Consider the following 15,227-nt stretch of genomic DNA (forward strand, 5'->3'; position numbering starts at 1 on the left):
TGGAAATAGGCAGACTGTTTTTGCTAGTTGTGGAACCGTGGACAAGTTTAGTCTAAAACTTAGTTTATGTAAAAGGAGGACATTGATTCCTACCTCAAAGGGCTGTTAGATGCTCAAGAAGTGACAATACAAATGCCTATGAAGAAACAGGATCAGGCAATTTGCTTGCTCAAGGTCAGGTGATTTAGTAAGAGGCTGACCTCGGATTCTGGTTCCAGCTTATCTAACTCCACAGCCAATGTTCTTTCCACTATCACTCAGTAGTTATAATCATCTTTTTTTGTTTGTTTGTTTGTTTTGAGACAGAGTCTCGCTCTGTTGCCCAGGCTAGAGTGCAGTGGCACAATCTTGGCTCAGTGCAACCTCCGCCTTCCAGGTTCAAGAGATCCTCCAGCCTCAGTCCCCCTAGTAGCTGGGATTACAGGCACGCGCCACCATACCCGGCTAATTTTTGTATTTTTAGTAGAGACGGGGTTTCACCATGTTGGCCAGGCTGGTCTCGAACCCCTGACCTCAGGTGATCCACCCGCCTCGGCCTCCCAAAGTGCTGGGATTACAGGCGTGAGCCACCGCTCCCAACCTTATAATCATCTTGTCCAAGTATCGTTAAGTCCTCTGAGGCTCTGATTCCTCATATGCAAAATGGGGTTAACATTTTATAAAATTCATTCATTAAACTCTTGTGTGGAAGGTGTGCATATAATGGAGACTGCAGCTCCCTCCTCTTTCCCCTTTTCATTCCACGTAGGTCATTTATCCTTAACTTCTAAAATGGACTCTACAAGGACTTAACCGAGCGGACGCAGCTATACAAATACTTTTCAGATTCCCCTTTATTTCCTCTTCTTTCCCACTCCACCTAGGATCCCGCCCCAACCAGCGCCAGGCCACGCCCCGGCGTGTGACGCAAGCACGCTCCGTGCGCGCCGTCGCGTCGCGGCGCTCACTGGGGGCCCGGCTTTCGCCCGCTGCTGCCGCCGCCGCCGCCGGCCGCGGCTGCACTCCCAAGATGGCGGCTCCTCCGGGCGAGTACTTCAGCGTTGGGAGCCAGGTGTCGTGCCGGACGTGCCAGGAGCAGCGGCTGCAGGGCGAGGTGGTAGCCTTTGACTACCAATCCAAAATGCTGGCTTTAAGTATCCTTCCCTGCGTGAAGCCCGAGTCCGGGCCGGCGTGTAGGTGCGGTGGTCGGGGGGTGGGGGACGACGGCGGCGGCTGGGGCTCTCTCCGGGCCTAGGGGCGACCGGGTACCGCGGCGCCCGGGGCGCATGCGCACGGCCCTGAGCTCCCCTCCCCCTCCCGCGGGCCCTTCGGTCAGCTTTGGGGATCCTGTCTCTCTCTCTTTGCGGGAGCTGGGGCTTTACCGAGGATCAGTGGGTGGAGGAGGGCTTGACACGGGGATGGCTTTTCGGGGGGAACGTTATGAGAGGGGACACAGTAATTAGGAGAGGGGGTGGTGGTGGGAGGGGGCTGATGGATTGGAGCCCGGATGGAAAGGAGGGGCGGGTGAAATATTATGGGGAGGGGTGTTTAGGGTAAGGAACTGCTGGTAGAGCAAAGGTATGGAATTTAGGAGGGCATGTGCACTGATGGGATTTCGTCCAAGGAAGGGCGGTGGGATGGTGACCAAATTGGTCCTTGCCTGTTTTGGGGGAGAGTAAGTTCAGGGCAGAGTTTGTATCTGAACTAGGGATAGTGGCTTGTTTCGCTGATGCGTGTGTATGTGTGGTGGGGGGGCTGTGCTGACTTTTAGGCTTCTCGGTCATTTGGAAGTTGCTGTTTAGGGGATGTTTGCATTGGAAACCTGTTCCAGAGAGGGCTTGCCAGGGGCTTATGTGGTTTGGGGATGTGTGAGTTACAGGTGAAAGAGTGAAGTTCTCATGCCGCCTTGATCAGTCCAGCACATGGAGTCCTTTTACGTAGTAGCAGCCTCCCTTTTGAAAGTAGCAATGTTAAACTGATTGGAAAAGGTGGCCTGCTTCTTTGGGGTGGAAGTGACTTCTGAATTACTCCAGGAAACTCAGTCTTGGAAATGAAACACTTCCTTGTTGGGATAAATGTGCCACGGCTTCCCTTTTTATGTGAGCCACAGGTGGGTTTATTGGAATTTTTTTTTGGAGGAGTAATTTTTTATGGCATCTTTTTTTTTTTTTTTTTTTTTTTTTTAAGATGGAGTCTCGCTCTGTCGCTAGGATGGAGTGCGGTGGCGCAATCTCGGCTCACTGCAACCTCCGACTCCCTGGTTCGAGCGATTCTCCTGCCTCAGCCTCCGGAGTAGCTGGGATTACGGGCACGCGCCACCACGCCCAGCTAATTTTTGTATATGTTTTTTTTTTTAACAGAGATGGGGTATCACCATGTTGGCCAGGATGGTCTCGAACTTCTGACCTCGTGATCCGCTGGCCTCAGCCTCCCAAAGTGCTGGGATTACAGGCCTGAGCCACCGCCCGGCTTTTTGTTTTGTTTTGTTTTTTGAGACGGAGTTTCACTCTTATTGCCCAGGCTGGAGTGCAATGGCGTGATTTCGGCTTACTGCAACTTCCGCCTCCCGGATTCAAGCGATTCTTCTGCCTCAGCCTCCCGAGTAGCTGGGATCGCAGGCATACGCCACCGTGCCCGGCTAATTTTTTGTATTTTTAGTAGAGACGGGGGGTTTCACCGTGTTAGCCAGGATGGTCTCGATCTCCTGACCTCGTGATCCACCCGCCTCGGCCTCCCAGAGTGCTGGGATTACCAGCATGAGCCACCGCGCGGCCTAAGAATAGTTGCTTTTTTAAAAAAAATAAGAGGTTACACCTGGAGGAAATAAGACCTTTTACATTAGTGGTTTAGTTGGAAGGGTCTTGTAACTAGGAATTACTTTTTTTTTTTTTTTTTTTTTTTTTTTTGAGACGGAGTCTCGCTCTGTCACCTAGGCTGGAGTGCAGTGGCACCATCTCGGCTGACTGCAACCTCCGCCTCCCGTGTTCAAGTGATTCTCCTGCCTCAGGCTCCAGAGTAGCTGGGATTACAGGCATGTGCCACCACACCCGGCTAATTTTTTTTTTGTTTTTTTGGTAGTGACGAGGTTTTGCCACTTTGGCCAGGCTGGTCTTGAACTCCTGACCTCAAGTAATCTGCCCGCCTCAGCCTCCCAAAGTGTTGAGATTACAGGCGTGAGCCATCACGTGAGCCTGGCTGAATTACTCAACTTTTACTTGACATACAGTAGGCTCTTAAATGGTTGGAGAATGAGTTTGTGAATGAATGAATGGATTAACTGGCTGGGTCACCTTGGGTGAATTTCCTTTCCAGTGTGTAGTTTTCTCCTCTGCAAAATGGGAAAGCTCACATCTGAAAGAGTAAAAAGAATACTGTGCAGACACAGAGAGTATTATACGAAGAACAGAAAGGTCTAGCTCTTTTGTCTGGCTCATAGGTTCAAGACAAACGCATTAAATCTGCATTATGCCTCTCCATAAAGCCAGTAGAGAGAAGGTGACAGAACTCCTTTGGAAGCTTCCAAGGATTTGGGCAGGAGGAAGGTGACAGGCAGAGATTTCCTGAGGAGAACCGTGATTCTTATAAGGCCCTCATGCTCCTGGCCTGCCTTTTACAAGCCTTGTGTGAATCGTGTTTTCTATGCCCCTTTTGGGATGTGTCAGTGCCTCTGCTTGTCCTATTTTTCCTTAACTTTTTTTTTTCTCACCAGAATGTCCCTCTTCCAGTGGAAAGCCCAACCATGCAGACATCTTGCTCATAAACTTACAGTATGTTTCAGAAGTGGAAATAATTAATGACCGAACAGAAACCCCTCCTCCCCTAGCTTCACTCAATGTTAGTAAGGTAAGGACTCAAGGGCAGATCTGGCTCTCTAAAATGATGGGAAAGATGAGTCTCATTGAGTCTTAGTGATACATTGTTGTCTATTTTTCATTTTTTAAAATTGACTTAAAATTGTTTGTTCTGATATCTTTTTAAAAAATGTAGGTTTAGTTTTTCTCTTTATTCCTGGATGTTATCAGTAGATCTTAAGAAGTAGCTTAACTCCCAAATAAGTTGAGAGCTTGCTTCTGCCTTTATGAAAGAGGACTTTTTAAATCTTGGAGTTCATGATGAACTAATGATGCTGCTGGGGTTTGGGTGGTGGCGTTACCTATGAATGTCTTCAAATTGTGTATATGTGGATGTGTGCATACGTGAATATATGCATTTTCTGCTTGAAGATCTAAAGTGTTTTTCAGATTCTCGGAGGGTTTCATGACTTAGAAAAGTTTGAAAGCCACTGTCTTAAAGGTTCTTTTTTGTCTTTATGTTTGAATTTTGAGTTCTAACAGTTACATGCTTAGCATATTTTAATCTTGCACATACAAGTTGATCTCTGGGAACCCCCAAGTCACTTTTGTGTGTGTATGTGTGAGACAGGGTCTTGCTTTGTTGCCCAGGTTGAACTTGAACACCTGGGCTCAAGTGACCCTCCTGCCTCAGCCTTCTGAGTAGCTGGGATTACATGCATGCATCACCATGCCTGCCCAAGTCTTTCTTTTTATTTGAGCCACTGCGCCCGGCCTTTTTTTTGAGACAGAGTCTCTCTGTGTCACCCAGGCTGGAGTGCAGTGACGCGATCTCGGCTCACTGTAACCTCCGCCTCCCGGGTTAAGTGATTCTCGTGCCTCAGCCTCTGGAGTAGTTGGGACTACAGGTGTGTGCCACGACGCCTGGCCAAATTTTTTTTTTTTGGAGACAGGCACACACTGTCACACCCGGCTAATTTGTTTTATTTTAGTAGAGACGGGGTTTCACTGTGTTGCCCAGGCTGGTCTTGAACTCCTGAGCTCAGGCAGTCCGCTTGCCTCGGCCTCCCAAAGTGGTAAGATTATAGGTGTGAGCCACTGCTCCTGGCTCAATTTTTGTATTATTAGTGGAGATGGGGTTTCACCATGCTGGCCAGGCTGGTCTTGAACTTCTGACCTCAAGTGATCTGCCTGCCTCAGCCTCCCAAAGTGCTGGGATTACAGGTGTGAGCCACCATGCCCGGCCCTAAGTCACTTTTTTGACAATTCCGTTTATTTAGTCAAAATTGATGTTGATCATAATAATGCCTCAAGCCCTGTCATAACCTGTGCTGTCCCCTGTACTTGGAACATTTTTCCTTCCAGAATGACTGGAGCCTTACCACCCATCAGGACTCAGTTAAATGGCACGTCTTCCAAGAAGTCTTCTCTGATCACCCAGGCTGAAGTAATTTGCCTGCATTATTCTCTCTCGTAGTACCTTGTCCTTCACAGTTAAGGTGACCATATCATTTGTAGTCCAACCTGGGACATTTTTGAGAGTAAAGGGGAATGCTTTTATTTTACACAGGGACAACAGGTATAGATTAGGTTACCCTATTCATAGCTTTTTTTTTTTTTTTTTTTTTTTGAGACGGAGTCTCGCTTTGTCGCCCAGGCTGGAGTGCAGTGGCGCCATCTCGGCTCACTGCAAGCTCCGCCTCCCGGGTTCATGCCATTCTCCTGCCTCAGCCTCCCTAGTAGCTGGGACTACAGGCGCCCGACACCAAGCCCGGCTAACTTTTTTGTATTTTTAGTAGAGACGGGGTTTCACTGTGTTAGCCAGGACGGTCTCGATCTCCTGACCTTGTGATCCGCCCCCCTCGGCCTCCCAAAGTGCTGGGATTACAGGCGTGAGCCACCGCGCCTGGCCATAGTTGTTTACTTGTCTAGTGTCTGTCTCACTAAACTTTATTCTGCAGGGATGGGGACCATACCTATTTTATTTACTATTGAATATACAGAGCCTTGCACAGAGTATTTAATAAATATTTGTTGGATGAATAAGATGCCTCCAATTTTAGTAGCAGGTGCCTTTCATTAAGTCTCTTGAATTAATGTGGTGGAAGTTTTTCCCTCTAGAGGAGTCTTGGAATAATGTGTATTACTTTGCCTCTCTTGGGAATGTGGTGTGTTCTGTACAGTTCAGCAAAGCAAGGAAACACTTAGGCAACTAAAATAATAGAGGGTAACTGAGGCTGAGGCTAGTGAATGTCGTTACCTCAGATCTGGAGTTCCTATCTTGTCAGATTCTAGGGAAATGCCACACATTTTTTAGTGATGGCCAGGGACAGATTTGGAAGGCTATTGAGTTCATATGGGTGTTGTCTTATATGGGATGTCCCATTCTTTGAAGCTTATAGGTTTTTGAAACCTTGGCTTAGTAATATACCTTCTACCAGAGTATAGGAGCTCTTTGAGTGTCTTCTATAAGCTCATGAAATTTTAAGACTTGTTAAATAATTTATTCCTTGGTTTTTTTTTTTTTTTTTGAGATGGAGTTTCGCTCTTGTTGCCCAGGCTGGAGTGCAATGGCGCAACCTCAGCTCACCGCAGCCTCCGCCTCCCGGGTTCAAGTGATTCTCCTGCCTCAGCCTCCTGAGTAGCTGGGATTACAGGCATGCACAGCCACACCCAGCTAATTTTGTATTTTTAGTAGAGACGGGGTTTCTCCGTGTTGGTCAGGCTGGTCTCGAACTCCCGACCTCAGGTGATCCGCCCGCCTCAGCCTCCCAAAGTGCTGGAATTACAGGCGTGAGCCACTGTGCCCAGCATTATTCCTAGTATATTAAAGAACCAAATAGGCTCTGAGTTATTTTTTGGTGTTTATAGGGTATGATAAGTCTGTCACTAGATCTTTAGTGAGTAGTAAAGATCTGAAAGAGAGGTGATTTTCTGAAGTTAGAAAGTTGGCTCTTGTGACCAATGAGTGCCACCATTTAGAGGGGGTGGGGTAGTGTGGATGGGACTGTTAAGCAGGAGCTGTTAAGAAGCAGTTCTCTTCTTATATTTGACCTCAGGTAGATATAGCTCTTGGTTAGTTTGTGGATTATCTTTGCCTTTAGGGTTTTCCTTGTTTACTAGCATTGTTGTAAACTAGCTGATTACCCAGTTTTTGAGGAAAGCAGCAGGAAGTAATAGCTTGGGGAACACCAGAAATCTTTACTTTTCTTACTCTGTGGCCTGCTTGCCAAATCTTGAAAAAGGTTTGCTGGGAAGAGGAGTCAGAAACTAAAAACTAAAATTAGGTTGGAGGGTTATCTTTGGATTTCGTTTATTCATTCTTCCGTTTGCAGAGATGTTTATGAGTAAGCTATATTGGCTTTCCCTTGAAATCAACCTTTTAGAATGTTTTGCGATTCCTTTTTGGAGATTGACTTAGAATTAGAGAGAGCCTTTTGGGCTATTGCTGAAAACAGCTATTTCGGGCAGCTATTAACATGTTGCATGAATGACGTGAAAAGTTAGTCTCATTTTTAAGATCACGGACTTGAGTTTTTCTTAAGATGGAGGATCATTTAAGCATGTGGAAGGGAACTAATGTACTCTGGGATGTCTGGAAGAAAACTGTTGAAGTTTCAGTTGCTTGCAGTCTGGAGAAGCACTAGCCTACTCTATTTTATTTTATTTATTTATTTTTTGAGACTGAGTCTTGCTCTGTCGCCCAGGCTGGAGTGCAGTGGCGCCATCTCGGCTCACTGCAAGCTCCACCTCCTGGGTTCACGCCATTCTCCTGCCTCAGCCTCCCGAGTAGCTGGGACTACAGGCGCCCACCACCACGCCCAGCTAATTTTTTTGTATTTTTAGTAGAGACAGGGTTTCACCATGTTGGCCAGGATGGTCTCGATCTCCTGACCTTGTGATCCGCCCGCCTCGGCCTCCCAAAGTGCTGGGATTACAGGCTTGAGCCACCGCACCCGGCCTACTCTAACTTTAGTCAAAGGTATCATCACATATTGGCCCATCTTGCTGACATAGTAAGTGATCTGCTTAATTAAATCTGTTGATAAAAACCGGGTATTTGTTGACTCTGACCTAGCAGGAAATGGAAGAGAAGGGCTTATACAGGAAATACTTAATAATAGCTCAACTAGGGAAGGTATAAACTAGCAACTTCTTGGAAATTGGCCTGTTTTGCTTTCGATTGATAGTTCACTTCAGGCTAAGAAGTCTTATTTCTGTCTCCAGCAGTAGCATGTAAGAGGAAGCTTGGGAGAGGACAGTAGGGTTGCAGTAGGGGGAATTCTTTTTTTTGAGACAGGGTCTCAGTCCATTGCGCGGTGTGATCTCGGCTCATTGCAACCTCCGCCTCCAGGGTTCAAGCGATTCTCCTGTCTCAGCCTCCTGAGTAGCTGGGATTACAGGCGCCTGCTGCCACCACGCCCGGCTAATTTTTCTATTTTTAGTAGAGATGGGGTTTTGCCGTGTTGACCAGGCTGGCCTTGAACTCCTGACCTCAAATAATCCACCTGCGCCGGCCTCCTAAAGTGTTAGGATTATAGGCGTGAGCCACTGCACCTGGCCAAGTCCCCTGTTTTTCTATTACTTTGTGTTTAGCCCAAGGACTCATAGTTTGGCAACATGAAGTACCCTGAATAATGTACAATGCTAAGTTATGTTTCGTGTGTGTGTGTGTGTGTGTGTGTGTTCTGTTTTTTAGAGATATAGTCTCATTCTGTTGACCAGGCTAGAGTGCAGTGGCATGATCATAACTCACTGCAGCTTCGAACTCCTGGCTCATAGCCTCAAGTGATCCGCCCAAGCTTCCTGAGTAGCTGGGACTACAATCTCCCATCACCACACCTGGGTAGTTGTTTTGTTTCTTTTTAGTTAGTCTCGCACTGTGCCCAGGCTGGAGTGCAAATGATGCAGTCACAGCTCACCGCAGCCTCGACCTCCAGGGTTCGCTCAAGTGATCTTTCCACCTCGCCTCCCAAGTAGCTGGGACTACCGGCACAAACCACCACACCTGGCTAATTTTTCTTTCTTTTTTGAGATGGAGTCTTGCCCTGTTGCCCAGGCTGGAGTGCGGTGGTGCCGTGATCTCGGCTCACTGCAACCTCTGCCTCCTAGGTTCAAGCAATTCTCCTGCCTCAGCCTCCTAAGTAGCTGGGATTACAGGTGTGTGCCACCATGCCTGGCTAATTTTTTGTATCTTTAGTAGAGATGGGGTTTCACCATGTTGACCAGGCTGATCTCGAACTCCTGACCTCATGATCCACCCGCCTTGGCCTCCCAAAGTGCTGGGTTTACAGGCGTGAGCCACCGCACCCAGCCTAGTTTTTTTTTGTAGAGACAGGGTCTTACTGTGTGGCCCAGGATGGTCTGTAACTCCTGGGCTCAAGCAATCCTCCTTCCTCGGCTTCCCAAAGTATTGGAATTACAGGTATGAGCCACTGGCCCAGCCCCTAGGTAACGTTTCTAAGTAAAGAAAAACATCTTTGTTCTGTGGTCAGGGGCAGGGTAGTCTAGTAGAAAAGACTTAGGAATGAACCAAGTAGATCAGTCTTTAAAGTCATTAGACTTGGCAGATGTTAGTTAATGTCTCCCAAATTATTATTATTATTATTATTATTTTTTTTTGAGACGGAGTCTTGCTCAGTCGCCCAGGCTGGAGTGCAGTGGCGCGATCTCGGCTCACTGCAAGCTCCGCCTCCTGCGTTCAGGCCATTCTCCTGCCTCAGCCTCCCGAGTAGCTGGGACTACAGGCGCCCACCACCACGCCCAGCTAATTTTTTTGTATTTTTAGTAGAGACAGGGTTTCCCCGTGTTAGCCAGGATGGTCTCAATCTCCTGACCTCATGATCCCCCCATCTCAGCCTCCCAAAGTGCTGGGATTACAGGCGTGAAGCCACCGTGCCCGGCCCAGATTTTTTTATTGTAGCTAACTAATGCTCATTGAATTATGGGATGAGATAAGGCAGGGGAAGGAGGGCATTGTGACAAAGGGCCCATAGAAGATTTATGCCATTACACTAGGCTCTCACTTAACGTCTTTGGTAGGTTCTTGGAAACTTTGACTTTATGTATTATTATTATTATTATTACTTTTTTTTTTTTTGAGACAGAGTCTCTGTCTGTCTCCCAGGCTGGAATGCAATAGTGCTGTCTCAGCTCACTGCAACCTCTGCCTCCCAGGTTCAAGCAGTTCTCTACCTCAGCCTCCGGAGTAGCTGGGATTCCAGGCATCTGCCACCACAGCTGGCTAATTTTTGTATTTTTGGTAGAGACAGGGTTTCACCATCTTGGCCAGGGTGGTCTTGAACTCCTGACCTCATGATCCGCCCACCTCAGCCTCCCAAAGTGCTGGGATTACAGGCGTGAGCCACTGTACCTGGCACATTATTATTTATTTTTTTAAGATGAAGTCTCACCCAGGCACGGTGGCTCACGCCTGTAGTCCCAGCACTTTGAGAGGCCGAGGCGGGCGGATCACGAGGTCAGGAGATCAGGACCATCCTGGCTAACATGGTGAAACCCTGTCTCTACTAAAAACGCAAAAATAAGCTGGGCGTGGTGGCAGCCGCCTGTAGTCCCAGCTACTTGGGAGGCTGAGGCAGGAGAATGGTGTGAACCCAGGAGGCGGAGCTTGCAGTGAGCTGAGATCGCGCCACTGCACTCCAGCCTGGGAGACAGAGCAAGACTCCGTCTCAAAAAAAAAAGAAAAAAAAAGTCTCACTCTGTTGCCCAGGCTGGAGTGCCATGGCTCTATCTCAGCTCACTGCAACCTCCGCCTCCTGTGCTAAAGCAGTTCTCCTGTCTCAGCCTCCCGAGTAGCTGGGAGTACAGGTGCGCCCCACCACGTCCGTCTTATTTTTTTATGTTTTTGAGACAGAGTTTCACTCTTGCTGCCCAAGCTGGAGTGCAATGGCACGATTACAGCTTACCACAACCTCTGCCTCCCGGGTTCAAGTGATTCTCCTGCCTCAGCCTCCCAAGTAGCTGGGATTACAGGCATGTGCCACCCCACCTGGCTAATTTTGTATTATTAGTAGAGACAGGGTTTCTCCATGTTGGTCAGACTGTTCTTGAACTCCCGACCTCAGGTGATTTGCCTCGGCCTCCCAAAGTGCTGGGATTACAGGTGTGAGCCACTGTACCAGGCTGTATTTTTTTTTTTTTTCTTTTTTTGGAGAGGAGTTTTCCTTTGTCACCAAGGCTGGAGTGCAGTGGTGCAATCTCAGCTCACTGCAACCTCCGCCTCCTGGGTTCAAGCAGTTCTTCTGCCTCACCCTCCTGAGTAGCTGGGACCACAGGCACACGCCATCATGCCTCCCAATCTCAAGCAGTCCTTCTGCCTTACCCTCCTGAGTAGCTGGGACTACAGGTGTGTGCCACTACGTCCAGCTAATTAAAAAAAAAATTTTTTTTGTCGGTTGGGGAGTAGAGACATGGTCTTACTATACTGCCAACGCTGGTCTCAAACTCCTGGCCTCAAGTGATCCTCCCACCTCAGTCTCCCAAAGTGGTGGATTTACAGGAGTGAGCTACTGTGCCCAGCCAGAGTTCCCTTTTTTTTTTTTTTTTTTTTTTTTTTTGAGACAGAGTTTTACTCTTGTTCCCCAGGCTGGAGTGCAATGGCGCGATCTCGGCTCACCACAACCTCCGCCTCCCAGTTTCAAGCAATTCTCCTACCTCAGCCTCCCAATTCTCCTACCTCAGCCTCCCAAGTAGCTGGGATTACAGGCATGCACCAGCATGCCCGGCTAATTTTTTTTTTTGTATTTTTAGCAGAGAAGGGTTTCTCTGTGTTGGTCAGGCTGGTCTTGAACTCCCGACCTCAGGTGATCCACCCACCTCGGCCTCCCAAAGTGCTGGGATTACAGGCATGAGCCACCACGCCCTACCCAGGGTACCTTTAGGTATCATGTCACATTGAGGGAAGACTTCATTTTTATTTTGAATTCTACCAGTTTCACGGTTAAAATTCAGTATAACCCTATGGCTTTCTGGTGATTTGAGGGTTAAACCCAAGTATCAGTAAATTCCTGGGGTTGATATGATAATTATTGCATTGTGGCCTATGTTTGTGGACATAGCCTATTAGCAGGGCTCTTGGTTATATCTTTTTATTTATATATATACACATATATATATAATATATTTTATATATATTTTATATATATATATATTTGAGACAGGGTCTCACTCTCACCCAGGCTGGAGTGCAGTGGTGTGATCTCTGCTCACTGCAACCTCTACCTCCTGTGCTAAAGTAATTCTCCTGCCTCAGCCTCCTGAGTAGCTGGGACTACAGGCATGCGCCACAATGCCCGGCTAATTTTTTTTTTTTGTATTTTTGGTAGAGACGGGGCTTCACCATGTTGCCTAGGCTGGTCTTGAACTCCTGAGCTCAGATGATCCACCCGCCTCAGCCTCCGAAAGTGCTGGTATTACAGGTGTGAGCCACTGCGCCTGGCCCTTTGTCATATCTTGACCCTAATATGTTGAGGTATGGACGTGTCCAGTAAAGTCAGAGATGGCCTGGCCAGCCTATGTTTAGCTATGTATACTTTACTAGGACGTAAGAAGGTATGTGAATGTGGGAAGGAAGAACCACTTGTCTAAGGCAAGCAAGTTTTTACTACAGATAGTTTTTCTGGCTTCTAGAGGCTGTAACCTCATGATTAACTTAGTTAAAAAATGTTTCTGGCTGGGTGCAGTGGCTCACACCTGTAATCCCAGCACTTTGGGAGGCCGAGGCGGGCAGATCACAAAGTCAGGAGTTTGAGACCAGTCTGGCCAATATGGTGAAAATACTAAAAATAGAAAAATACTCTACTAAAAATGAAAAATTAGCCGGGCGTGGTGGCACACGCCTGTAGTCCCAGCTGCTTGGGAGGCTGAGACAGGAGAATCACTTGAACCCGGGAGGCAGAGGTTGCAGTGAGCCGAGATTGCACCACTGCACTCCAGCCTGGGCGACAGATTGAGACTCTGTCTCAAAATTAAAGAAAAAAAAGAAAACGTCGCCAAGGCCGCAGTCCCTGGTGAGAGTCCATGGGTAAAACTTGTACCTGGCTTTGAGCAGATAGCTGTTTCATCATAGAAGCATCAGGAAGATACAGGTGGGAGATGGAGAGGAAGATCCCATCACTGCTGAGTGGCAGGGGCATGTCAAGTAGTGAGTGGTGTCAAATGGGTCAGAAAGGTGGAATAATTTATTGCCATTTAAAAATCACCGACTTGGTGGGTGTGGTGACTCACACCTGTAGTCCCAGCACTTTGGGAGGTTGAGGTGGGTAGATTGCTTGAGGCCAGGAGGTCAAGACCAGCCTGGGCAACATAGACCCTGTCTGTACAAAAAATACAAAATTAGCCAGATGTGGTGGTGTGCCTGTGGTCCCAGCTACTTTGGAGACTGAGATGGGAGGATCACTTGAACCTGGGAAGGTCAAGGCTGCAGTGAGCTGCAGTCATGCCACTGTACTCCAGCCTGGGTGACAGAGTGAGACCTTGTCTAAAAACAACAACAACAAAACCCATTGGCTTTTTGAAGTGAGATTCAGTGGCATTCAATCTTTGGGGTCAACCTGACAGAATCATGATGGGGGTACAGTGCTGCAGGCTAGAACTCATGACTCAGTTCAGGTTATAGTGCATGGCAGTCTGCTGACAAAGTGGGGCTCTTTTTAAGCCAAGAGTTTAGTTCCCAAGGGGACCTTCTTGGCCTTATAGGACATGGAAGTGGGGAGTAGGAGAATTGTTGTCCTCCTGAAAAGATAAATTGCTGAGCCCAGGTGAGTCTGGCAGAGTTGTGCCATAGGTGTGTTGTTGCAGCCACCTCTGCACCCTCCCCTTGACGTGGAGACAGTTCAAAATAAGGACATTAGGGTGGGTCAGTGTTGGTAATTCCTCCAGTATTAAGAGAACAGTATTCTAACTAAAACTTTTTCTGGCAGAGAACAGGCTTGGGGTGGGATAGGGGAACCAAACAAGTGGTAGAGTCAAATTCTGGCAATGGAATTTTAAGACTAGCTCAGGTAGATATCAGAAACTACCCTGGAGATTGAAGCAAATTCTACCTAAGCTGGAAAATTAAAGGATCTACACATTATGCTAAAAGTACTGTGGAGTAAGATATAGGGAGTTTGAAGAACAGCAGTGTTTTTCCAACTGTGCTGTTAATGAATGTGTGACCTCTGGGAACTGTTTTGTGATTGGTCCTCTGAATCTCTGATAGTCATTGTTTCTCCTTTTTTCTGTCTTCCCTCTTGCACTCTTTCCCTTCAAGGTGCTGGGAAATGCCAGGATGATTAAAACACCCCTCTTGCCCTCCAGAATCTCACATTTTGTTGGGAGTGGTGAGGGACAGCAGCATTTAACTTAGTGATAACAATATGGTGAGACCCGCTCTGCACTAGTGGTCATATGTCCAAGGTACATGACAGCATAGAGCAGGGAGGAGCAAACTTTTTCTATAAAGGGCCAGATAGTAAATCTTTTAGGCTGTATTGGCCATATGGTCTTGGTCACATCTACTCGACCTTGCTCTTGTAGCACAGCAGCCCTAGACAGTGTGTAAACAAATGGGCATAGCTGTTTTCCAATGAAACTTATCTAAGACAAGTGGTTGGCTGAATTTGGCCCACAGGAGGCTGTTTGCCAACCCTTGGTATAGAGTAGTGAGCATTTTAGGGAAGACACTTCAGATGTGACAGTGGAGGAGGGGCTTGAAAAATAAATGGCAATTATTCAGAGAAAGGGAAGGAAGAGAAAAGGGATCAAGCTGATTTGGGAGTGCTCAGTTTGTCCACCTCTGCAATTTAGAACTTGATGCTTTTCTGTTGAGCTGAACTGGAGGTTGTTAGTTCTCAAAAAGGAGGGAAGATACTATTAAAGAACAGTATTTATTTTTCAGACAGCATGTAACACTTTATTTATTTATTTATTTATATTTTTAAGACAGAGTTTTGCTCTTGTCATCCAGGCCAGAGTGGTGATTTATTTATTTATTAATTATGTAAATTTATATAAAAATATATGTTTATATAAAATATAAATAGATTATTTATTTATATAAATATATATATTTTTTAAGACAGAGTTTCGCTCTTGTTGCCCAGCCTGGAGTTCAATGGCACGGTCTCAGCTCACTGCAACCTCCACCTCCCGGGTTCAAGCGATTCTCCTGCCTCAGCCTCCCAAGTAGCTGGGATTACAGGTACCCGCCACCATGCCCGGCTAATTTTTGTAATTTTAGTAGAGATGGGGTTTCACCATGTTGGGCAGGCTGGTTTCGAACTCCTGACCTCACATGATCCGCCCGCCTCAGCCTTCCAAAGTTCTGGGATTACAAGTGTGAGCCACCGCACCCAGCCTGTTTGTTTTTGTAAAGACAAGTTCTTGCTCTGTTGTCTTGCTCTGCTTGCAGCAGCCTTGACATCCTGGGCTCAAGCGATCCTCCCACTTCAGCCT

At 47.2% G+C, this 15,227-nt stretch overlaps 1 protein-coding gene across 4 annotated transcripts in view; it reads left to right on the plus strand.

Moving 5' to 3' along the window:
• Positions 1–15,227, plus strand: part of LSM12 (LSM12 homolog) — a 32,313-nt gene continuing 17,086 nt past the window's right edge. For 3 of the 4 annotated variants that reach the window (XR_010153219.1, XR_010153220.1, XM_054671442.2), the window contains exons 1-2: positions 914–1,133; positions 3,689–3,822. Coding sequence is in view for 2 of the 4 variants with exons in the window: in XM_054671442.2 (XP_054527417.1) it covers positions 1,010–1,133; positions 3,689–3,822 (258 nt within the window). In the remaining 2 variants the exon portion in view is untranslated. Of the gene's footprint in view, positions 175–863; positions 1,134–3,688; positions 3,823–15,227 lie in introns of those variants that run through there. The other variant, XM_054671440.1, reaches the window with a different exon arrangement.

The sequence above is a fragment of the Pan troglodytes genome, chromosome 19, assembly GCF_028858775.2.
Source record: "Pan troglodytes isolate AG18354 chromosome 19, NHGRI_mPanTro3-v2.0_pri, whole genome shotgun sequence".
Classification (NCBI taxonomy): domain Eukaryota; kingdom Metazoa; phylum Chordata; class Mammalia; order Primates; family Hominidae; genus Pan; species Pan troglodytes.